At 43.8% G+C, this 26,747-nt stretch overlaps 1 protein-coding gene across 1 annotated transcript in view; it reads right to left on the reverse strand.

Moving 5' to 3' along the window:
• The window catches only part of LOC141114041 (uncharacterized), a 51,275-nt gene that overhangs the window by 16,759 nt on the left and 7,769 nt on the right, over nt 1–26,747 (reverse strand). The window contains exons 2-3 of the mRNA XM_073607485.1: nt 12,857–13,016; nt 7,776–7,832 (exon numbers count right to left, since the gene is read on the reverse strand). Of these exons, the coding sequence (XP_073463586.1) occupies nt 7,776–7,832; nt 12,857–12,988 (189 nt within the window). The 5' untranslated portion in view covers nt 12,989–13,016. The remainder of the gene's footprint in view (nt 1–7,775; nt 7,833–12,856; nt 13,017–26,747) is intronic.

A 26,747-nucleotide genomic window follows, 5' to 3' on the forward strand; every position in this document is an offset into this window, starting at 1 on the left:
CTGGTGGATGTTAGAGATCTTGCACTCCTCCATGATGACATCACCAGCACTTAGCCCTTACAGTGCAGGCCCATACCTATTGGGGATAATTTTTACATTTCCCAGTATTGGGCTTTTGGAATTCATATATTTCACTTAAATTCCACAGCTATTCTGCTGTTTCAAACTGCCTGACTTACTCCCTTGTATATCCACCATGAGACCAGAACAAACTTCTGCAAATGTGTAATCTTTATAGCCCTTTGACTAAAGTTTAAACTTTGAGTAAAGTTTAGAATTATCCACAGGCTATTTCCTGGTGTAATGCAAAAAGTGTTTAAGCAGGAAAGCTGTAAATCAGGTATTTGAGTAGATTCATGCAGCCGCTCATATCCTGGATCTTTGATAAAAATACAGAAAAGAAGCACTGATGGTTAACACCAGTCCATATCCACTCATCAAGGCTGAATTCATTGTGAAGCATCAATTTCAGAGTGACAGAATGTAGACAAGAGCACAAAAGAACACCTAAAAGTTTGGTACTTACACTGTATTTGATCAGGACCTCGATATAAGCCTCAGTATTTTAGTTCAATGTGCTCCCAATGGGATAAATAAGTAAAACTCAATCATAAGTTCACGTACATAAGAATAAATTATGTGATTTATAAGCTGAATTACAAATATCACATACATGATGGTGAATCCTCTCTGGTCTACAGTTAGACCCTTTTTTGGAAGTCTTAATAAGATACAATGTTGGGATAAATTTGATTTTCCCATGTAGCGGTACCACCGTAAGGGCTGCTGAGAATTGGTCTGTCCCCCTGCCCAGCCCTGCATTCACTCTCAGGCTCTCCGAAACATTAGCAGTCAGTGAACTTTGTTTTTTTTTTTTTTTGTGTTGATGAGGGGTATAACTTGGATGGGGATGGGAGCTATGGGATGCCCAATGTGGATAAATAAAAACAGCAATTGGTTTTGGGACACCTATGTATACTCCCTGTACATACTCTTTCAGCTTTCTCCTGCACAAACTTGCGTGAAGCTCATTACTCCTCACTCCACCAGCACATCACTTGCTGCAGACTGTTACTTCTAGTCACCTCCAGCACATCACTTGGTTTCCCAGGAACAGCTAGCACTATTTGTTGGTTAGGCCTGCCACTGACTCAGCCAGGCCTCAGCAAATGCTCTCTGCAGGCAGGGACCGCGGGCTCCAATGGTGTAGCAGAAAAGTCCTTGCGCTAGATGCCCTAAATATGGCTACTGATCCCAGTTAGCCTTCTTCAGGCCCTGCCAGCCCTCCTGGCTGCAGCTGCCCCCTTCCACTACAGTACACACTTCTGGTTCTGCACCCATCTCAGACTGCAAGCTCCCAGTTCTCTCAGGAGTGCCTCCCCAGTCCTCCCGACTGTGCCACTCAGCAGCCCCCCTGGCTGCGACCAGTTGTCCTCCCTGGAGTCTTAGCAGTGCTCTCTCCTGCTGTCCTCTCCCTGCTCTCTTGTGCCTCCGGTCCAGGACCTTTTCATGTGTTCCTGAAGGTGGTCCCGACTGCACTCAAGCCCAGGCCCAAGGTCACCCCCCCAGACTGGGGAGCTCCCTTAAAGGCCCGAACAGCTTCCGCAAACCCCCTCACTCCAGCTCTTCCACCCGACAACTCCTCTCCAGCTGGGCTGACCCTGGTTATTTAAGGAGGCCTGCCCCCTGCCAATCCAGATTGGGGATTGGTCAGGGCTCCTCAAACACCCCAGGTGGCTCCACCTCCCCTCCCACCTCTCTTTCCACAAAGCACTAGAAGCCCCTGGAAAGAAATGGGAGGTCCTGATGACACCACTTGTGAGTCACCCAGCCCTAGCCTGAGCCACTCACAGCCAAGAATGAAAACAAACGGGCCTAGCAACCAGCTAAGCCTGCTTAAAAATGTACCTATCCTCTCTAGCACACTACTAGAGGGTGCTACACCCATATACATCAATAAGCTATAACAGTATGACCACCTGTCTAATATGGAGTAGATCCTCTTGCCAGCAGAACAGCCCTGACCCGTCGAGGCACAGACTCCAAAGCAACATCCACATGAATGGCATGATCCGAGATTTCCCAGCAGAACATTGCCCAAAGCATCACACTGCCTCTGCCACCTTGCCTTCTTCCCATGGCGCATCCTGGTGCCATCTCTTCCCCAGGTATGTGATGCACACACACCTGGCCATCCACATGATGTAAAAGAAAACCTGACTCATCAGACAAGGCCACCTTCTTCCATTGCTCTGTGGTCCAGTTCTGATGCTCACATGCCTAGGCGCTTTTGGGTGTGGACATGGGTCAGCATGGCACCCTGACCAGTCTGCAGTTAGAGGACCCCATACACAACAAACTGCTCTGACACCTTTCTATCGGAACCAGCATGTACTTTTTCAGCAATTTGATCTACAGTAGCTCTTCTATTGGGTCGGACTATGCAGGCCAGCTTTCGTTCCCCATATGCATCAATGATCCTTGATCCTTGGCCGCCCATGACTCCACTGGTTTGCCTGTTGTCTTCCTTGGATCACGTTTGGTAGGTCCTGACCAATGCAGACCAGGGACATCCCTGGTTATAGAGTTGCTCTAACCCTATTTAGCCACTACATTAAATTCTTACGCTTGGGCATTCTTTTTGCTTTCAGGTACAACATGTTCAGATGCTATTGTAACAGCATGTTACAACTGTCCCTCTTTCCTCCTCATTTGTCTCTCATTTTGGTCTGATCTATATAATTGTATATAAAATTCACTTTTTATCTTTTAAAATGGGTTTCCCAGTGCCAAACCTTTCATCCAAATTCTAAATTTCTGCATTGGGAATTTCAAAAGTCAATATAAAGAAATAATGGTAAAAAAAAAAAAAAAGAAAAGCACTTGCATACTTTTGCTAATAGGTGCAGCTCAGAAAGTTGGGAGGTATGTATAATCAGTGTTATTCATATTACTGTCAGCAGTCATAATGTTATACCTGATCAGTATATATACACACACACACACACACACACACACACACACACACACACACACACACACACACATACATACACATTTACAGTCATGGCCGAAATTGTTGGCACCCCAGAAATTTTCCCAGAAAATCAAGTATTTCTCACAGAAAAGTATTGCAGCAACACATGTTTTGCTATACATATGTTTATTCCCTTTGTGTGTATTGGAACAAAACAACAAAAGGGAGGAAAAAAAAGCAAAAACTGGACATAATGTCACACAAAATTCCAAAAAATGGGCTGGTCAAAATTCTTGGCACCCTTTCAAAATTGTGGATAAATAAGATTGTTTCAAGCATGTGATGCTCCTTTAAACTCACCTGGGACAAGTAACAGGTGTGGGCAATATAAAAATCACACCTAAAAGCAGATAAAAAGGAGAGAAGTTCACTTAGGCCGGGTTCACCCTGGTCCGACAAACGCTCCGACATTGGGAGCTCATCTCGCATGACGTGTGAAATTTAATGTTTCCCTATGGGAGCCGTCCTAACTGGTCCGACACAAGTCGTTCCGACTTTAGAAATGCTCCCTGTACTACTTGTGTACTACCCCTCGTCACGGTCCCAGCATGCACAGGGACTCTGGGGTCAAGCCCCCTTATGACACCAGAGTCCCTGCGCATGCTGGGACCGTGACGTCACAGGGGGGCGGAGTCACCGCCTATATAAATGGCTCCGCAGTTCGCACACAGCATTCCAGCCGGAGAGAGCGTCGTGTCAACATCGGAAGAAGGGATGAAGAGAAGAAGCGGCGAGACAGCGGCAGCAGACCGGGGCCCCCTGCTGGCAAAAGAGCTGGAAGAAAATAGCGGAGGGGCCCGGGAGAAGAGGCGGAACACCGGGAGAAGTCGGAAGAAGACCCCCCCCCCGAAGTCGGAAGAAGATCCCGGAGCTGCCTAATAAATTAATCTTGAAACCTGTGTACTGTGTTTTTTTTTTTGTACTGTGTTTTTTTTTATTGACACTTTTCCCTAGGTGAATGGGTAGGGGTACCATGTACCCCATACTCATTCACATAGGGTGGGGGTCGGGATCTGGGGGCCCCCTTATTAAAGGGGGCTCCCGAATTCCGATAAGCCCTCCGCCCGCAGACCCCGACAACCAACGGCCAGGGTTGTCGGGAAGAGGCCCTTGTCCTCATAAGCATATGGACAAGGTGCTTTGGGGTGGGGGGGCCCGCAGCCCACCCCCCCTCCCCCAAGGCACCAACCCCCCCATGTTGAGGGCATGCGGCCTGGTACAGTTCAGGAGGGGGGGCGCTCGATCGTCCCCACCCCCATTCCTGTCCGGCCGGGCTGCGTGCTCGGATAAGGGTCTGGTATGGATTTGGGGGGACCCCCACACCGTTTTTTCAGCGTAGGGGGTTCCCCTTAAGGTCCATACCAGACCCAAGGGCCTGGTATGCTCTTGGAGGGGGAACCCATGCCGGTTTTTTATTTAAAATTTGGCGCAAAGTTCCCCCTAAAGATTCATACCAAACACAGTGCTGGGCATTGGCGGGGATCCAAGTCGGATCCCCGTTCATTGAAAGTCTCAATGGAAGGTTTGGGACTTTAAGTGAGGCACGGGGTAGTACCTCCATCCCGGGTTCAAAGAAACAAGAGGGGCGGTGAGACTTTAAATGAGACAGTTGACAGATTGGGGTTAAGATACAAAATTCAATTTATTGCATATGAAGCGTACTGATGTGTATTACACGTAAAAAGTAGCCTGTGCATGTGCACCAAGCATGTCCTATGAAATACATGCATATAAACAAACAATACAAAATCTCAACAATAAATAGATGATACACATATCCTATAAATATTGTACATATGATGCTGGGAAAACACAAGATAACATAATGTAAAATTAGTCCAAAAATTGATGCGTGAATAATTCATAAAAATGGGATCCTATAGAACGCACAGTCTTTTGACCCAGTATCTGTATCTCACCATGGCTTGGCCACATATGTAAGTATCCAGAAACTGACTTGTTGTCTTTTCTGGCTGCTATTTAGCCTACTTCCTGATGCCATTTTACCTTGTTATTTCAGATATCCTATAGCATCCGCCCCTGAAGAAGTGTATTTCACAGAAACGCGTCGGAAATTATGGATGCAGCCACTGTGCGTTCTATAGGATCCCATTTTTATGAATTATTCACGCATCAATTTTTGGACTAATTTTACATTATGTTATCTTGTGTTTTCCCAGCATCATATGTACAATATTTATAGGATATGTGTATCATCTATTTATTGTTGAGATTTTGTATTGTTTGTTTATATGCATGTATTTCATAGGACATGCTTGGTGCACATGCACAGGCTACTTTTTACGTGTAATACACATCAGTACGCTTCACGTTCATTGAAAGTCGGACACATGCCGGCTTCATGTCGCAGGGCAAAGTCGGATCTAAAGTAGGACGGCTGTCGTGTTGCACCAGTGTGAACCCAGCCTTAGTCTTTGCATTGTGTGTCTGTGTGTGCCACACTAAGCATGGACAACAGAAAGAGGAGAAGAGAACTGTCTAAAGGACTTGAGAACCAAAATTGTGGAAAAATATCAACAATCTCAAAGTCCATCTCTAGATTTGCCTTTGTCCACAGTGCGCAACATTATCAAGAAGTTTGCAACCCATGGCACTGCAGCTAATCTCTCTGGGCGTGGACGGAAGAGAAAAATTGATGAAAGCTTACAACGCAGGATAGTCTGGATAGTGGATAAGCAGCCCCAAATAAGTTCCAAAGAAATTCAAGCTGTCTTGCAGGCTCAGGGAGCATCAGTGTCAGTGCGAACTATCCGTCGACATTTAAATTAAATTAAACGCTATGGCAGGAGACCCAGGAGGACCCCACTGCTGACACGGAGACATAAAAAAGCAAGACTACAGTTTGCCAAAATGTACTTGAGTAAGCCAAAATCCTTCTGGGAAAACGTCTTGTGGACAGATGAGACCAAGATAGAGCTTTTTGGTAAAGCACATCATTCTACTGTTTACCAAAAACGGAATGAGGCCTACAAAGAAAAGAACACAGTACCTACAGTGAAATATGGTGGAGGTTCAATGATGTTTTGGTGTTGTTTTGCTGCCTCTGGCACTGGGTGCCTTGAATGTGTGCAAGGCATCATGAAATCTGAGGATTACCAAAGGATTTTGGGTCGTACTGTAGAGCCCAGTGTCAGAAAGCTGGGTTTGCTTCCGAGATTTTGGGTCTTCCAGCTGGACAATCACCCCAAACATACGTCAAAAAGCACCCAGAAATGGATGGCAACAAAGCGCTGGAGAGTTCTAAAGTGGCCAGCAATGAGTCCAGTTGGGAAAAGGCGCCCTTCCAATAAGAGAGACCTGGAGCAGTTTGCAAAGGAAGAGTGGTCCAAAATTCCGGGTGAAAGGTGTAAGAAGCTTATTGATGGTTATAGGAAGCGACTGATTTCAGTTATTTTTTCCAAAGGGTGTGCAATCAAATATTAAGTTAGGGGGGCCAAGAATTTTGACCAGCCCATTTTTGGAGTTGTGTGACATTATGTCCAATTTGCTTTTTTTCCCCACTTTTTTTGTTTTGTTCCAATACACACAAAGGGTATAGCAAAACATGTGTTGCTGCAATACTTTTCTGTGAGAAATACTTGATTTTCTGGAAAAATTTCTAGGGTGCCAACAATTTCAGCCATGACTGTGTATATGTATGTGTATATATATATCTATATATATATCTATATATATATATATATATATATAGATATATATATATATATATATATATAGATATATATATGAGTTATTTTTATATACTAGGGTTTTTAAATGGATACAACACTGGGAAATGTGCATTCATTGCAGCAATATACTGTACATATATTTTTTTTATATTAAAAGGGGTTGCATTCTACGCATTAAGGTGAAAAACCTTCTGTCACTGACCAGCTCCCCCTGAGCCCCCATTATACTTACCTGAGTCCTGTGTTTCCCATGACGGGAAGGAGCACACCAGCTCCGGACGGTGTCTTGTGTCCTGATTGGATAGATTGATAGCAGCGCAGCCATTGGCTCCCGCTTCTGTCAATCAAATCCAATGACCCAGGGGGAGGGGCCGAGTCCTGCTTTCTGTGTCAATAGACACAGAAGCAGGACACGAGAGCATGCATGCATGGGTGTCCTTGAAGGAGAGCGCTTCTCCAACGGGACACTCAATAAGAGAAGGAGCCAGGAGCGCGGAGGGACCAACTGCACAGCGATGGTAAGTATGACATGTTTGATTTAAAAAAAAACAAAAAAACAAAAAAACCTTTACAACCCCTTTAGGTCAGATAGTGGGATGTAATGCCACTAAATCAATTGTAAATGTATTCATTCCCCCAATTGATCAAAAACAAGTTAATCTGCACAATCTTCAGTTTTAGAACATCCCTGCCCTTTCTCAAATTTAAATGTGTTTTTCTATTTAGGCCCTTAAAGCTGAAGTCTGGGTTTCCTTTCTCTTTAAATAGTTCATTTGGGCCAAGCTGGCCCAAACAAACTATGTAAAGTGTCAGGAAACATGGACTTTACACGGTGTTTAAAGCCCTGTTGTACATGAATTGCAAGAGGCTATCAAGCCAAATCCAGGTACACACTTTAGTTTCAATTAAAAGCATACAATTTAATGATGTATTCATGAATACAGAGCTGTATAAATTAGTGTCTTTTATATACGCCTGGAGATCAGATTTAATAGTCCTTGAAGTCCATAATTTGTGCGTTTGTGGACCTTGGAAGAAGGACTTACCGGGTAGCCATGTCTGTATCGCTGTAAGTCCTGAGCTGCTCTGTTTCCCCGAGAATGCTGAAACAGAAAATCCAACAAAATCAACAAATCATACTTCTATTCAAATGTCTATCGATCAATAGAAGCTTATATATTTTGTGTTAACTTTGTTTTAGGAATTACTGGCTGGTGTTGTAGAAGTTAAAGTGGATGTAAACCCTCACATATACCCAGTGAAGTGAACAGCCTCAGATGATACACAGAGATGAAACAAATCTCCCTACATAAATTTTACATGTATATCTGCTGTCTTCAGCTTCATATACTGTTTAGAAAGTTCATATCCTGTTACATTTTCTCTTCCTGGTTAGCACTGCAGTGAAGCCTTGGCATACACCAAAGACAGCTGATTGGAGGAAAGGCACACACCCCCTCTCCTCATAGGTAGAGACTTTCAGATATGTTTGTTGAATAGTTCAGGGCTCTACTAATTTATAGCATCTTCTCCAACACAAAACTCCATCTGCTTTTATTATTTGTGATGAGAACTTATCAGAAGTTATCCAGCTGATAACAGAAGAACCAGGAGACAGCCACAGGACACAGTGCTTTTAAGATAGATAAGAAAACACTGCAGATATATGTGCCCAGCTCAAATTTCATGAATCGGGTTTACATCCACTTTAAAGATTTTCTGCTGTGTCATGTCGCCCCCTAGTAGGGGACTTACCTCCCTTTGAGAGTTGATATGCTGTATACAGGGGAAGACCGGATCTTAGGGAAAGTCCAGGCATGGGAGTAGTGTGGTGAGGAGCAGCTGCCACTTTGCGATTGCCAGAGCACTGGACTAACCTTTTAAGGGGACCTAGTCACGGGCTCCTAGTCACGGGTTCCCACCAGGATGGATTTTAAGTCTTATTACTGGAGAAAGACTTTTTTTTATACAAGGTACAGGCCACACCACAAAAAATGGGATAACACAGCCAGTTGCACAGCCAAAGGCATTGTAATGCAGCTTATGGACAGTTCTGTAACTAAGAGTGCCATGTACTACCTGAAGATGTACACTATATTTCCAAAGGTATTGGGGCGCCTGCCTTTACATGCACATGAATGTTTGACCATTCTTCCAGAAGGGCATTTGTGAGGTCAGGTACTGATGTTGAACAAGAAGGCCTGGCTCACAGTCTCTGCTCTAATTCATCCCAAAGGTGTTCTATCCGGTTGAGGTCAGGTTCATGTCTTTATGGACCTTGCTTTGTGCACTGGACCTAATCATTTGGTGGAGGGGGGATTATAGTGTGGGGTTGTTTTTCAGGGGTTGGGCTTGGCCCCTTAGTTCCAGTGAAGGGAACTCTGAAGGCGTCAGCATACCAAGACATCTTAGACTCCCAAAATTGTGGGAACAGTTTGGGGATGGCCCATTCCTGTTCCAACATGACTGCACACCAGTGTACAAAGCACGTTCCATAAAGTCATGGATGAGCAAGTTTGGGGTGGAGGAACTTGACTGTCCGTCACAGAATCCTGACCTCAACCCGATAGAACACCTTTGGGATGAATTAGAGCGGAGACTGCGAGCCAGGCCTTCTCGTCCAACATCAGTTCCTGACCTCACAAATGCGCTTTTGGAAGAATGGTCAAACATTCCCATAGACACACTCCTAAACCTTGTGGACAGTCTTCCCAGAAGAGTTGAAGCTGTTATAGCTGAAAAGGGTGGGCCAACGCAATATTGAACCCTACAGACTAAGACTGGGATGCCATTAAAGTTCACGTGCGTGTAAAGGCAGGCGTCCCAATACTTTTGACAATATAGTGTATCTTATCTACTTATTCAGTAAACACAGTTCTTGTTAAAGAAGATTTGCTTGGTCTCAGTTACTTGGAAGGTGAATTAAGGGCGTTATTAACAAGTGTATTCATAGTGTAGCTAAAGAACTGGAACAGTGAGTAACATTACCATTATTAAATCTGCATGTTATACAATAAAAAGTATACCACATGCGGTTATAGAGAAAAGAATAATAAGGAGGTGAAGTAGCCAGCTTGGGAGAGAAGGCAGTGGCAGAGGCTGGTGATGGAGGTTCTGCCAGTGAAGGGTAACTTAGTATTTCACACACCACACTGAGCGGCAGGGTCTCTATCATAGAGCAGAACAGAACGTCCTTAGTGACCGAGCCTGCAGCCACAAAATGCAAGGCTTTGTGAGATGAGGTGCGGCGGCTGACCACTTTGCCTTTTGGCCGGACAAGGTTAATAGTACATCGTACTGTGTCATTAAGAGCTGGTGGAGTCAAGTCAGTGTTCTGTGTTAATTTTATTAAAATGACTTTGTAGTTAGTGCCAGGACAGGGGTCCCTGGTGGGACAAAAGACGAAATCCTTCCGTGAGTGGGGCTCTAAAGTGTTGTATGGGCCTCCGGACAGAGAGTGTGGCATACCCACACCACCTGGGTGGTCTCCTGGCTGTACAGATTGGTGAGTTGTGGCGTGATTGGCTCTTTCAAACTATGTTTGAACATAGTGACAAAAAGAATTTAAACTCAGCACTGCACCTATAAACTACTAATATGCATATATACAAACATCAACATGTGTGACATAACAACAACATGTGTAACATAATAAAGTGCTCAGTGCCAATATAGTGCAAAGTAAAGTGCGATCAATAAAGTTAATCAGATGTGAGATACAGGGCTGGTGACATGTTGAAATATATTCCTGGTGACTTCCTGTGCTCCCCTCCTGGGTCCCCACTCACCAGATGATGATAATAAATGCGCCTGTATTGTATATCAAGATGATGCCTCCCGTCCACAGAGTGAGTTGGTATATCGTGCCTTTAAGAAATAGATTCTCCTATCCTTCACCAAATGGTCAAGGTCCTTCACACTTTACACGGTCAACCGTTGTAGCGAAAGTTTGGACAAATGAAGGAAAGGGGACATATAGTGTAATACTGCGAGATTTTATTTAAAAAGTTTAAAATCATTACACTTACATTGGAATCTGAAAAATGTGCAGAAATATGTGCAGAAATGATGATAAGATTTCGATGTAAGTGTAATGATGCTACAACGGTTGATCGTGTAAAGTGTGAAGGACCTTGACCATTTGGTGAAGCGTAGGAGAATCTATTTCTTAAAGGCACGATATACCAACTCACTCTGTGGATGGGAGGCATCATCTTGATATACAATACAGGCGCATTTATTATCATCATCTGGTGAGTGGGGACCCAGGATGGGAGCACAGGATGTCACCAGGAATATATTTCAACGTGTCACCAGCCCTGTATCTCACATCTGATGAACTTTATTGATCACACTTTACTTTACGCTATATTGGCACTGAGCACTTTATTATGTTACACATGTTGATGTTTGTATATATGCATATTAGTAGTTATTAGGTACAGCGCTGAGTTTAAATTCTTTTTGTCACTTTTTTGGGGTACTTACCTTGCACTACAGCGGCAGCCCTATCATATACCTTTTATTTCCACAGCGCGGGTTTTAATCATATTTTTCATATATTTGAACATAGACATGGATACTTGGATGCTTTAGAAAGGCTGTTTTGTGCTAATATTCTGCTATATCTATTATCTTGCAGGCTCTCCTGCTTGATTATACATAATCATGTCTTGATAATGTAATTATTTATCAACCGTTTATCAGAGGTGAGGCTGCCTTATCTCCATTGATGTTGCCTTGTATGGCTCAGCTTATTTAATTTCTATCTGAATGCAACTTTAATCGCTTTTCTGATTTGGATATTGGCCGCAAGACTTATATAGAGTGATTTAGATACTCAGTAAGTGTCTATGCCTTATTCCTTTTGTATGCCTTTTCTATTATGGTTGGCTATTCTGTGCAGTAATTGTTGCTACTTGTTTTTGATCATTATAGCCTTTTGTTTATACTACATGTATGTTGGAACCCAGGCCATCCGGCTTATCCTTTCATTTTGGTGCCCGCCCCCAGGACGATTCTTCCTTCTTATTTGCGTGTGTGTCTCAGTGCAGACAAGGTGAATACAATTTCAGTTTGGCACACCACCTATGAGTCCAATGGATCTTGTTTTATTTATTTTTATCTCTATGTATGTGATAACACAATGTATGGAAATATGATGTTCTTTTTTTGTTTCAATATAGTGAGACCTGTTTTTGCTCAAATTACCCCTATGTGTGTCCTGATGAAGCCAACCAGCGAAACGCATTGACGCACAGGGGCTGACTCATCCTATATGGTGTAACAACTTACTTTTTTTTTAAGTATTATGTCCATATTGTCTACATTTTTCACATGTCTATAAATGTTTTTAAGCTCTATGTTCTTTTGCTTTTTTATTGTATTGTACCAATTGTCAATGCCAACTTAGGTGTGTAACTAATTGTTCAGGTGCCAGCCACCCCCAAAGTGTATCCAGAAGAACTCTGTGAGAATGCAAAAAGAGGAAAAGGAGGGAGGCGCACCTAAGTGTAGTATTAGAATAGCATGTTTAATGCGCAAATTAATGCACTTACATAAAAGCAGAAATCAAGGGCATATCTGTGTGAAAGACGTCCTCCCTACACCGAGGTTGGCCCTCCGGGTGACGTAATTTCCCTCCATGCCGTCCACGTTAGGCTGCCTGGATCCTCTCCCTTTCCTGGTTTGGAATCAGCGCCCTACACAGTTCCTGACACAATCTGGACGCACCCCTCGAGGAGGACGACTTTCACACAGATATGCCCCTGATTTCTGCTTTTATGTAAGTGCATTAAACATGCTATCCTAATACTACACTTAGGCGCGCCTCCCTCCTTTCCCCTTTAAGGAAACCACATATGAGTGCAGAGTGAAAAGGAAAGGTCATTTTTAATAAAATGAAATGATATGGCTCATGACATTACAGACATTATATAAATACATTTTTAGCAAGAGTTATGCAACTCTATAAAAAGAAAAGCATCAGTGTTGTGTATTGTAATCTACTTCTCTTTATTCTGCCCTGTTCTGTACAGTACTATAAAAGATAAAATGGTAACTGATTTTGGAACAACAAAAGCAGTAGATCAAAAATTTTCAAGACCCTTGTTTTTGAGGTTCTTACCTGACCAAATTTTTTTTTTTTAGGATTTGACTGCTTTAGAGGCTTATGGTCTTCATCATCTTCCCAGGTAGAGTCATATTCTGAGTCCCACTCTGGTTCATCATAACCCCAGGAATAACCACGGCCACACATCCTTCCAATATCCCAGAATAATCAGAGACTATAAGAGATTGAAATAGCAAATTAGAAGCCACTTCTGCTCAGCGCTCCATGGCTGTCATTGGTTGGGGTAAGAAAAGACAAAAGCACGGCTCCTAATGCCTCCATGTGATGGTATGTGCACTAAATGTCTTACAAAATAAAACACAGGGATACTTCTGTTATGTGAATGCTCAACACCAACATATAAATAGAAGCAAAACCACATTTTTTTTAGTTTTTTTTTTTTTTTCACATAAAAAAGTGTTTTTGGACATTGTTGTGAAAATTTGTGGAAATTTTAATAAGATTTCATTAACCACTTCAGCCCCGGAAAGGATTTACCCCCTTCCTGACCAGAGCACTTTTTGCGATTCGGCACTGCGTCGCTTTACCTTACAATTGCGCGGTCGTGTGACGTTGCACCCAAACAAAAATGACATCCTTTTTTTACCCACAAATAGAGCTTTCTTTTGGTGGTATTTGATCACCTCTGCTTTTTTTATATTTGTTGCGCTATAAACAAAAAAAGAGCAACAATTTTGAAAAAAAAAAAAAAAAAAAAAAAGCAATATTTTTAAAATTTTTGCTATAATAAATATCCCCCAAAAATATATAAAAAAAACAAAATTTCTTTCTCAGTTTAGGCCGATATGTATTCTTCTACATATTTTTGGTAAAAAAAAAAAAATTGAAATAAGCGTATATTGATTGGTTTGTGCAAAAGTTATAACGTCTACAAAATAGGGGATAGATTTATGGCATTTTTATTATTATTTTTTTTTATTAAGTAATGGCGGCGATCTGCGATATTTAATCATGACTGCGACATTATAGCGGACACTTTTGACACTTTTTTGGGACCACTGTCATTTATACAGCAATCAGTGCTATAAAAATGCACTGAATCCTGTGTAAATGACACTGGCAGGGAAGAAGTTAAACACTAGGGGGCGATCAAGGGGTTAAGTGTGTCCTAGGGAGTGATTCTAACTGTGGGGGGGGGGTGGGCTACCACTGACATGACAGCGATCACTGCTCCCGATGACAGGGAGCAGTAAATCCCAGTAATGTCACTAGGCAGAACGGGGAAATGCCTTGTTTACATAGGCATCTCCCCGTTCTGCCGCTCCACAATGCCGCGATTAAAAGGGGACGTACCTGTACGCAGATTTTCCCAGCCGTGCCATTGTGCTGACATACATCGTCGTGCGCTGTTTGGCATGTGGTTAATATGTATTGTCACAGCGTCTCCCAGTGTTAGTTCTCCTGCAGCCCGGTCTAAAGAGCGGACTGTGGCAGACTGACGCCGGTTGAGACCCGTTTTGTAGTGGAAAGTTTCCTGAGGTTGCAGAGAGGTGTTTGCAGAGCGGGGATATGTCCGTTAGCGAAGGGCCCCTGTGCAATGCACAGACGATCGTCTGGGGGGGGGGATGTTTTCACTCAGCGAAGACATTATCGGTTATGGGGGGGATTTACGCTCGTGCCTCTCTGTGTGTCTGATCAGCACGTTGAGGGGCTTCGGTGTGTTCCTGCAGATAATCTCCTATCCTCAGGAATGGTAGAATAATATGCGTTGTTCTCTGAACAATGCAGAATAAGGATTCACACCAATGGTAAAAACGGGAGTCTTTGTGTGCGTTGTGGTCGGGGGCTATGTTCGTGATTTCAAGGCCAGCCATGTGGCTTTCTTTGTCTTACTGGAGAGCACAGCTTAGGAGGTACAAGGGGGCGGGGAATCATACACACTGCCCCTTCACAGACACACCCAGAACTTCCCTTAGTCATTGTTCATTGGTTGAGATTTGTATAACTCCTCCTGTTTGCCTGTGCTTGATTGGCTGATTGTGAAGCCATCAAGCTCTATTTTTAAGTACTCTAAATAAATAAAACACAGGCTCCAGAAACAAGTCAGCCTGTGGAGCTAAGGATGTGAGGACGGTGGTTATGTCCGTTTTACTCGGGAAACAGGGGTCTACTAAGATCCATTATACCAGAAGGCTGACAGGGCGCTTTATTAGCACAGGAGACATGGATTACGCGTAGCGTATGGTGCAATTTCCACATCAACATTGACAAGTTTCCCTGGTTAGGACTACGAAAGGACCCAATGCAACACCATAGCTGTATAATGTACATCACTGATCATCTTCCATGTGCTAATTTTCATCCAACACATTTCCTGGAACAAGGTCCACTTTTCCAAGGATGTACATTCAGCCTAAGTGATCAGTATCTTATTATAAAGCTGACATATCATATACGTTGCAAGCATACCCCCACATTACTTGATTATTATTTGATATAGAGTAAACACCAGCCATTCTCAACCGGGGTTCCTCCAATGGTGGCCAGGGGTCCCTTGACCTGTGGCTGATTGGCCTACCATTTGATGGCGTTTGCATAGTTTCAGGGCCAGGGCCACTTTCCATTTTTCCCACTGACCCCAATAAAATCGATATTATTAAGGGTACCCCGAGACCAATTTTTTTTAGGGGTTCCTCTGGGGTAAAAAAAGGTTGGGAAAGGCTGGTATTTTCTTTGAAATTCTGGTCTTTACAATATCTGTTAAGGGAATAAAAAGGTATGCAAAAAGTGAATCATTCCCCCTGACTCCCCATTACTCTTTATTTACTTTGTCTCAACAGAATTAGGCCATTTAACCACTTGAGCCCCGGACCATTATGCTGCCTAAGGACCAGAGGTCTTTTTCCAATTTGGCACTGCGTCGCTTTAACTGCTAATTGCGCGGTCATGCAATGCTGTACCCAAACGAAATTTGCGTCCTTTTCTTCCCACAAATAGAGCTTTCTTTTGATGGTATTTGATCACCTCTGCGGTTTTTATTTTTTGCGCTATAAACGGAAAAAGACCGAAAATTTTGAAAAAAAATGATATTTTCTACTTTTTGTTATAAAAAAAATCCAATAAACTAAATTTTAGTCATACATTTAGGCCAAAATGTATTCGGCCACATGTCTTTGGTAAAAAAAATGTCAATAAGCGTATATTTATTGGTTTGCGCAAAAGTTATAGCGTCTACAAACTAGGGTACATTTTCTGGAATTTACACAGGTTTTAGTTTATGACTGCCTATGTCATTTCATGAGGTGCTAAAATGGCAGGGCAGTACAAAACCCCCCCAAATGACCCCATTTTGGAAAGTAGACACCCCAAGGAATTTGCTGAGAGGCATGTTGAACCCATTGAATATTTATTTTTTTTGTCCCAAGTGATTGAAAAATGACAAAAAAAAAAAAAAAAATATATATTTACAAAAAGTCGTCACTAAATGATATATTGCTCACACAGGCCATGGGCCTATGTGGAATTGCACCCCAAAATACATTTAGCTGCTTCTCCTGAGTATGGGGATACCACATGTGTGGGACTTTTTGGGAGCCTAGCCGCGTACGGGGCCCCGAAAACCAATCACCGCCTTCAGGATTTCTAAGGGTGTAAATTTTTGCTTTCACTCTTCACTGCCTATCACAGTTTCGGAGGCCATGGAATGCCCAGGTGGCACAAAACCCCCCCAAATGACCCCATTTTGGAAAGTAGACACCCCAAGCTATTTGCTGAAAGGCATGGTGAGTATTTTGCAGCTCTAATTTGTTTTTGAAAATGAAGAAAGACAAGAAAAAACATTTTTTTTTTTTCTTTTTTCAATTTTCAAAACTTTGTGACAAAAAGTGAGGTCTGCAAAATACTCACTATACCTCTCAGCAAATAGCTTGGGGTGTCTACTTTCCAAAATGGGGTCATTTGGGGGGGTTTTGTGCCACCTGGGCATTCCATGGCCTCCGAAACTGTGATAGGCAGTGAAGAGTGAAATCAAAAATTCACGCCCTTAGAAAGCCTGAAGGCGGTGCTTGGTTTTCGGGGTCCTGTACGCGGCTAGGCTCCCAAAAAGTCTCACACATGTGGTATCCCCGTACTCAGGAGAAGCAGCAGAATGTATTTTGGGGTGTAATTTCACATATTTCCATGGCATGTTTGAGCAATATATCATTTAGTGACAACTTTGTGCAAAAAAAAAAAAAAAAAAAAAAAAAAATTTGTCTCTTTCCCGCAACTTGTGTCGCAATATAAAATATTCCATGGACTCGACATGCCTCTCAGCAAATAGCTTGGGGTGTCTACTTTCCAAAATGGGGTCATTTGGGGGGGTTTTGAACTGTCCTGGCATTTTATGCACAACATTTAGAAGCTTATGTCACACATCACCCACTCTTCTAACCACTTGAAGACAAAGCCCTTTCTGACACTTATTGTTTACATGAAAAAGTTTTTTTTTTTTGCAAAAAAATTACTTTGAACCCCCAAACATTATATATTTTTTTAAAGCAAATGCCCTACAGATTAAAATGGTGGGTGTTTCATTTTTTTTTTTCACACAGTAATTGCGCAGCGATTTTTCAAACGCATTTTTTGGGGAAAAAACACACTTTTTTTAATTTTAATGCACTAAAACACGCTATATTGCCCAAATGTTTGATGAAATAAAAAAGATGATCTTAGGCCGAGTACATGGATACCAAACATGACATGCTTTAAAATTGCGCACAAACGTGCAGTGGCAACAAAATAAATACATGTTTAAAAGCCTTCAAAAGCCTTTACAGGTTACCACTTTAGATTTACAGAGGAGGTCTACTGGAAAAATTACTGCCCTCGATCTGGCCTTCGCGGTGATACCTCACATGCATGGTGCAATTGCTGTTTATGTTTGACGACAGACCGCCGCTTGCGTTCGCCTTAGCGCGAGAGCAGGGGGCGACAGGGGTGTTTTTTTTTTTTTTTTTTTTTTTCTTTATTATTTTTTTGCTTTTTTAATCTTACTTTTAAACTGTTCCTTTCATATTTTTTTTTTTAATCATTTTTATTGTTATCTCGGGGAATGTAAATATCCCCTATGATAGCAATAGGTAGTGACAGGTACTCTTTTTTGAAAAAATTGTGGTCTATTAGACCCTAGATCTCTCCTCTGCCCTCAAAGCATCTGACCACACCAAGATCGGTGTGATAAAATGCTTCCCCAATTTCCCAATGGCGCTATTTACATCCGGCGAAATCTAAGTCATGAAATACTCGTAGCTTCCGGTTTCTTAGGCCATAGAGATGTTTGGAGCCACTCTGGTCTCTGATCAGCTCTATGGTCAGCTGGCTGAATCACCGGCTGCATTCTCAGGTTCCCTGTTGAGACAGGAGAGCCAGAGAAAAACACGGAAGACGGTGGGGGGGGGGGGCATTCCCTCCCACGGCTTGTAAAAGCAGTCTAGAGGCTAATTAGCCGCTAGGATTGCTTTTACATGAAAGCCGACCGCTGGCTGAAAAGAATGATACCAAGATGATACCTAAACCTGCAGGCATCATTCTGGTATAACCACTCAAAGTCGTGAATGGCGTACCTGAAGACAAAAAAATGGTTAACAATGGTTAACAATAAAGCACAGTAAAGTGTAAATAATTACACACCTGAAAAACAAACATGATAAAACATAATAACAATAACAATAACAATAAAACATTGCAGAATAGAATACAGTAAAAAAGAGCAGAACAATAGAGAGAGAGAATAGAGAGAGAGAGAACAATAAAACAACAACTATTTTTTTTTATTTCATATTTTTTTTTTTTTTTACACTTTTTTTGTAACTAACTTTTATAACTGTAACCGGTTCCAGGTTCGGGTCTCTCAAAATGCGATGGCATCTTGGGAGACCCTGTGAAAGTGTGCCTAGTCTGTGCAATGCTGTACCCTACGCTAATACTCAACTAGTGAATGGTAGCGTTCAAAACATTCACCAATGCAAAGACCAGGATTATCAGGACAGGAGGGACAATAATAGCGGGTGTCACGCCTATATCCGCGCTTGCTGCAGACACGACATCTTTTTTGGGGGTTCGTTGGGTAGGGGTACTCGGGAGGACATAAAAATGCCTCTCATGCAGCCGACTGCATTTGGTTGGGGATGTGAATGGGGGAAGTACGGGCGCTGCAGAAGCGGTGGGTTCCCAATTAGGATTGGCGAATGCAGCAGGAAGGGCACTATGGGCACGATGGGCCTGTGTTTGTCTTTTTGGTGGCAGCGGGACACTACTTGTGCTTGCCACCTCACCAGCTTCAACTGCACTTATGGGACTCGCCACGTCACCAAGTGTTACTGCAGTGCTGGTTTGACTACGACCGGGGTGTACTAGGCCGCTGGCGCTTGCCAGTTCACCAAAACGCTACCAAAAAACGTTAGCGATCGCAGGGATCAGGCCTGACTCTGCAAACGCTGCAGTTATGCATTTAGTGTTTTGTAAGTGTCAGTGATCGATCGATACTGCACTTGGGTGGGCTGGGCCGGGCCGGGCGGAGGGGCAAAACGCAGGTGCTAGCAGGTATCTGGGCTGATCCCGCTAACACTGCGTTTTTGGGAACCCTAAACTGCTGGTGACGCTAGTATAGATCTGATCGGATCAGATATTGATGCGATCAGATACTATACCACTAAGGGAGGTGTACGGTGCGTGCGTGGGTGTTAGCGGTACTGGCGCTAATCTGACGCTGCCTGGGGCTGGTGCTTGCCAGTTCACCAAAACGCTACAAAAAAAACTGTTAGCGATCGCAGGGATCAGGCCTGACTCTGCGAACGCTGCAGTTATGCGTTTAGTGTTTTGTAAGTGACAGTGATCGATCGATACTGCACTTGGGTGGGCTGGGCTGGGCCGGGCGGAGGGGCAAAACGCAGGTGCTAGCAGGTATCTGGGCTGATCCCGCTAACACTGCGTTTTTGGGAACCCTAAACTGCTGGTGACGCTAGTATAGATCTGATCGGATCAGATATTGATGCGATCAGATACTATACCACTAAGGGAGGTGTACGGTGCGTGCGTGGGTGTTAGCGGTACTGGCGCTAATCTGACGCTGCCTGGGGCTGGTGCTTGCCAGTTCACCAAAACGCTACAAAAAAAACTGTTAGCGATCGCAGGGATCAGGCCTGACTCTGCGAACGCTGCAGTTATGCGTTTAGTGTTTTGTAAGTGACAGTGATCGATCGATACTGCACTTGGGTGGGCTGGGCTGGGCGGAGGCACAAAACGCAGGTGCTAGCAGGTATCTGGGCTGATCCCACTAACACTGCGTTTTTGGGAGCCCTAAACTGCTGGGGACGCTAGTATAGATCTGATTGGATCAGATATTGATCCGTTCAGATACTATACCACTAAGGGAGGTGTACGGTGCGTGCGTGGGTGTTAGCGGTACTGGCGCTAATCTGACGCTGCCTGGGGCTGGTGCTTGCCAGTTCACCAAAACGCTACAAAAAAAACTGTTAGCGATCGCAGGGATCAGGCCTGACTCTGCGAACGCTGCAGTTATGCGTTTAGTGTTTTGTAAGTGACAGTGATCGATCGATACTGCACTTGGGTGGGCTGGGCTGGGCCGGGCGGAGGCACAAAACGCAGGTGCTAGCAGGTATCTGGGCTGATCCCGCTAACACTGCGTTTTTGGGAACCCTAAACTGCTGGGGACGCTAGTATAGATCTGATCGGATCAGATATTGATCCGATCAGATACTATACCACTAAGGGAGGCGTATGCTGCGTGCGTGGGTGTTAGCGGTACTGGCGCTAATCTGACGCTGCCTGGGGCGACGCATATCACCGCCGGGCGATCAGGGGGCTAAACCTTTATTTGGTAATAAACGGCGGGTGCCCTGACACTATAAAAAATAAACGAACTAACCGGAGTCAACCGTAACAGTTATACGGTGATCAGTGGTGAAAGGGTTAACTAGGGGGCAATCAAGGGGTTAAAACATTTATTAGGTAGTATATGGGGGTCCCTGACGCTATAAAACGCTGACGGCGAACCTAAATATTTACCTCACTAACTAGCGTCACCAGCGACACTAATACAGCGATCAGAAAAATGATCGCTTAGTGACACTGGTGACAGGGGGTGATCAAGGGGTTAAAACTTTATTAGGGGGGGTTAGGGGGGTACCCTAGACCTAAAGGGGGGTAATATTCACTGCCCTAACACTGTAACTGTCACAAACTGACACTATGCAGTAATCAGAAAAAAAAAAAAAAAAAAACTGCTGGTGTCAGTTTGTGACGGGGGGGGGGGGGGGTGATTGGGGGGGGATCGGGGGGCGATCGGGGGGGGGATCGGGGTGTTTTGTGTGCCTGGCATGTTCTACTGTGTGTGTTTGTGTTGGTGCACTCACATAGATGTCTTCTCTCCTCGGGCCGGAACGGAAAATACCGACCCGAGGGGAGATGACATCACTTCCTTTGCTGCTGTTTAGCATACAGCAGCAAAGGAGTGTTTTCATTGGCCGGCGGCGATCGCGAGGGGGGGGCCACGAACGGATGGTCTCCCCCTCATCACCGATCGCCGCTGGACAAAAGACGACTGCCTCGGGCACCGGGGGGGGTCCGATCGGACCCCCCACCCGCGGAAGGCAAATCACGTACCCTGTACGTGATTTTGCCTGTCCGTGCCACTTTGCCGACGTACATCGGCGTGAGGCGGTCGTCAAGTGGTTAAGAAGGAAACTAATGCCCCGTACACACGGTCGGATTTTCCGACGGAAAATGTGTGATAGGACCTTGTTGTTGGAAATTCCGACCGTGTGTAGGCTCCATCACACATTTTCCATCGGATTTTCCGACACACAAAGTTTGAGAGCAGGCTATAAAATTTTCCGACAACAAAATCCGTTGTCGGAAATTCCGATGGTGTGTACACAAATCCGGCGCACAAAGTGCCACGCATGCTCAGAATAAATAAAGAGATGAAAGCTATTGGCTACTGCCCCGTTTATAGTCCCGACGTACGTGTTTTACGTCACCGCGTTCAGAACGATCGGATTTTCCAACAACTTTGTGTGACCGTGTGTATGCAAGACAAGTTTGAGCCAACATCCGTCCGAAAAAATCCTAGGATTTTGTTGTCGGAATGTCCGATCAATGTCCGACCGTGTGTACGGGGCATAAGAAATTAATGGATTAATTTCTTCCGGGTTTAATGCTTTAACGAGATTTTAGGGATTGGGTTTCCATACACTTTATTTATCTAATATATATTACTTCTGTACTTCGAGATATGGGGGAACATGTGAAATCCTCCACCCCCAGCCATCTCAAAATGTAATGTTTGGTCCCCGAGCAACCAATCAACATGCTGGCTTGCTGTCACATGGGAAGAGTGACTTGTGTAATGCTGGCCATACACATCCACCTTTAGAAGATCCCTGAAAACTCATTTATTCAGGGAAGCCTATCCCACACCCACCTAACAACTGTCCCCGAGCCCCCCCCCCTCAAATCATTACCTGCAGCTATTACCTTTTGTACCACCACCCCCTCCCTTAGAATGTAAGCTCTACGAGCAGGGCCCTCCTGTACCTTTTGTATTGAACTGTACTGTAATTGTGTTGTCCCTCCGGGCCCCTCTACATTGTAAAGCGCTGCGTAAACTGTTGGCGCTATATAAATAATGAATAATAATAATACATTATACCAAAAATTGCCTGAAATTCGGACATTTGGCCAGTTCATTCGTTTAATCGGCCAGTTAATGGGCACAAAATCGATAATCGTTGGGACAATTTTGAGCAGAAAAAAAGAAAGTTTGGAAATTTTCTGCCGAACGATAAATTGAAAAGGTTTATGTGTTTCCCGTCCGAACTGTTTGCACTAGGTATATGTAAAAAAAGCTAACAAATAATCGATTCATTTATATGGACTGAACAATTTATCAGTCATTACATGATGGCATTACTCGTTTGATCTCACGGTCAAATGCTCGTTTTTCGAAAATGGGTTCAGTCGATTTTTCGTATAGTGTATGGGCAGCATAAGTTTCAACTTGCTCAGAAGATCTTAGCTTACACTAGTAAGTCGTGGGGGGGGGGGATGTTGGGTCAAGGAAGTGAGAGAGCATATAAGAACGTGTGTACGGGGCATAAGGAAGTGAAAGTGTATCTCTAGGCAAAACCTTTTCTTAGTTTTGGATAGAATGAGGAAGGGTTTGACCCTCTTTCAATGTTTTATTACCGCCTGTGTCCACATTAGGGAGAGTAACCTCTTTATTTATACCGGTGACCATAATCACCAAAAAAAGAAAGTGAAATCCAACATTTTAGAGTTGTCCCCAGAACAAGCAGAAGGAAATCTTCCAATGGGGGACATCTTTTTTGGGTCTAATGGCCCGTACACACGATCCGAATATCGGATGAAAACGGTCGTCCGAGGAAGAAATCGTACGATTTTCGGATCGTGTGTACACTTTCGACATCCGATCACGACAGTTCATCCGATATTATTCGATCGCACATGCACGCAAATTTTCCTCGTACGATACCAGATCGTACGATTTCCGTCCAGTCAGTATAGTTGTCGTCCGAAAATACAATACAAATACATTACAACACATGACATCACTTCCAATTTTTTTTTTTCTGTCGTACGAGAATTATCGTGACTTTATCTACCCATTCAATTTCTACTTGCAACTATTAAGCAAAAACGGTCGTACAATCTGTCGTACGATATTCGGATCGCATGTACAGGCCATTAGTCTAAGAAGGGTATTCCCCTCTCGTCTTATGCCCCGTACACACGATGGGATTTTCCGATGGAAAATGTGTGATAGGACCTTGTTGTTGGAAAATCCGACCGTGTGTGGGCTCCATCGCACATTTTCCATCAGAATTTCCAACATACAAAGTTTGAGAGCTTGCTATAAAATTTTCCGACAACAAAATCCGTTGTCGGAATTTCCGATCGTGTGTACACAAATCCGATGCACAAAGTGCCACGCATGCTCAGAATAAATTAAGAAACGAAAGCTATTGGCTACTGCCCCGTTTATAGTCCCGACCTACGTGTTTTACGTCACCGCGTTCAGAACGATCGGATTTTCCAACAACTTTGTGCGACCGTGTGTATGTAAGACAAGTTTGAGCCAACATCCGTCAGAAAAAATCCATGGATTGTCGTCGGAATGTCCGATCAATGTCCGACCGTGTGTACGGAGCATTACAGTGGAAAGGTGTCCTTGGATGTTATTTTAAAATGCTGACAACTGTGGCAGTGAAAATATGTACAAAAAAATGTTTTCCTGTCTTGTAATTGTGAAAAGCTTCCTTTTTTAATAAGAAGTTTTTGCGTTTTACAAGGTAAAATTCACATAATATACTGTATAGTTTAAGGTATCATAAAATTCCACGTATAAAGCATTTGAATCCTATGCAATGTTTTTTGTTCTAAATTATCATTATGCCGCGTACACACGAGCGGACTTTTCCACCGGACTGGTCCGACGGTCTATCAGACGGACTTTCGGCGGACTTTCCTAATGAACAGACTTGCCTACACACGATCACAACAAAGTCCGACAGATTTGTACGTGATGACGTATGACCGGACTAAAATAAGGAAGTTCATAGCCAGTAGCCAATAGCTGCCCTAGCGTCAGTTTTTGTCCGTCGGACTAGCATACAGACGAGCGGATTTTTCGACCGGACTCGAGTCCCTCGGAAAGATTTGAAACATGTTTTATTTCTAGGTCCGTCTGACTTTTTGGGGAAAAAAAAAAGTCAGCTGGAGCCCACACACGATCGAATTGTCCGACGGAGTCCGGTCCGCCGGACCAAGTCTGCCGGAAAGTCCAGTCGTGTGTACGCGGCATAAGTCCTGTCATGTCCTCTTCTGCAGCGAGAACCCCCCCCCCCCGTCTTCTGGGACCTGTGTGTGTCCCAGAAGACAAGCTGGCAAGGCTCCACTGCCGGTTTCCCTTAGTTAGAATGGCGGTGCCTGCACACGATCCGATTTATGGATCGGCCTCGGGGGGGGGCGCTCCCTGGACAGGTAAGTGTCCTTACTAAAAGTCAGCAGCTACAGTGTTTGTAGCTGCTGACTTTAAAAAAAAAAATGTTTGTGGCTAGAACTCTGCTTTAAGCACAGATCAGTGTGTAGAGCAGTAGTCTTCAAACTGACATTTGTAAAGACCAATGACGTCACCTGACTGATCAGAAGGCTCCAGGTTTTAAAGGTACTATATATATAAAATCTCTACTATAAAATGAACAGGGGGGGTCTTAGGGAGGGGGGGTGTAATGACGCTCTGTCCCTGTATCCTGTGTACAGTCACCCTGTCACACATTCCCTGAATGGAAACTTTTTTTTTCTCTTTTGTGCAGATTGACGTTGATCGTGATTGATGTTGGATCTACTTTGGGGGACATTTATTTTTTTAAGGGGATTTTTTTTAATAAGGATTTGTCAAAAACTGTCTGTGTTTTGTTTTGTTTTTTTGACTTTTGAGTAGGGGTCATCAGCCAGTATATGGGAATAGTAGTTGTATATAAAAAAATAATTAAAAAAAAAAACAAAAAACCTTGTGGGTTTAACCACTTAAGGACCTGAAGGATTTACCCCCCTAATGACCAGGCCATTTTTTGCGATACGGCACTGTGTCGCTTTAACTGACAATTGCGCGGACGTGCGACGCTGTATCAAACAAAATGCATGTCCTTTTTTTTCCCCACAAATCGAGCTTTCTTTTGGTGGTATTTGATCACCTCTGCGGTTTTAATTTTTTGCACTATAAACAAAAAAAAGTGACAATTTTGAAAAAAAAAAAGCAATACTTTTTGCTATAATAAATATCTCCCAAAAAATATATGAAAAAACAAATATCTTCCTCAGTTTAGGCCGATATGTATTCTTCTACATATTTTTGGTAAAAAATACCGTATTTATCGGCGTATAACACGCACCCCAATTTAGGAGGGAATTTTAAGGAAAAAAAACTTTTAGGAGGGAAGTTGAAGGGAAAAAAACTTACATTTAAATGCCCATCAGTGCAGCCATGTCAGTGCAGCCATGTCAGTGCAGCCTTCCCCAGTGCAGCCTTCTCCAGTGCAGCATTGTCAGTGCAGCCTTGTCAGTGCAGCCTTGTCAGTGCAGCGTTCCCCAGTGCAGCATTGTCAGTGCAGCCTTGTTAGTGCAGCCTTGTCAGTGCAGCGTTTCCCAGTGCAGCCTTCCCCAGTGAAACCTTCCCCAGTGATCCCCTGCCATCCTGGGCTTAAAAAATCGCCAACCGCGATTTGAAAATGGCGCCGCCGGCGCCGAAATACACAGAGCCGGTCCTCGGCTCTTCTCGGCGGCTCTCGTTCACTTTCGGCTCCACTCGTAGTCCCGCCCGGGATGGGCGTGACTGTGAGCGGAGCTATCCGAACCTAGCCGAGTACACTCGGCTAGGTTCGGGCGGCGTCGAGTGAAGCCGAAAGTGGCCGAGAAGAGCCGAGGACCGGCTCTGTGTATTTCGGCGCCGCCGGCGCCATTTTCAAATCGCGGTCAGCGATTTTTTAGATCTGTCAGCGGGGGATCGCAGGGTATCGGCGTATAATACGCACACGCGATTTTCCCCTGATTTTAAGGGGAAAAAAGTGCGTGTTATACGCCGATAAATACGGTAAATAAAAAATAAGCGTATATCGATTGGTTTACATAAAAGCTATAGCGTCTACAAAATAGGGCAGTGTTTCTCAACTTCAGTCCTCAAGGCGCCCCAACAGGTCATGTTTTCAGGATTTTCCTCAGATGAAACAGATGTGGTAATTACTAAGGCAGTGAAACTGATTAAATCACCTGTGCACAATAATGAAAAGCCTGAAAACATGACCTGTTGGGGCGCATTGAGGACTGGAGCTGAGAAACACTGAAATAGGGAATAGATTTATGGCAT

This window comes from Aquarana catesbeiana, linkage group LG12 (assembly GCF_042186555.1).
Source record: "Aquarana catesbeiana isolate 2022-GZ linkage group LG12, ASM4218655v1, whole genome shotgun sequence".
Lineage (NCBI taxonomy): Eukaryota > Metazoa > Chordata > Amphibia > Anura > Ranidae > Aquarana > Aquarana catesbeiana.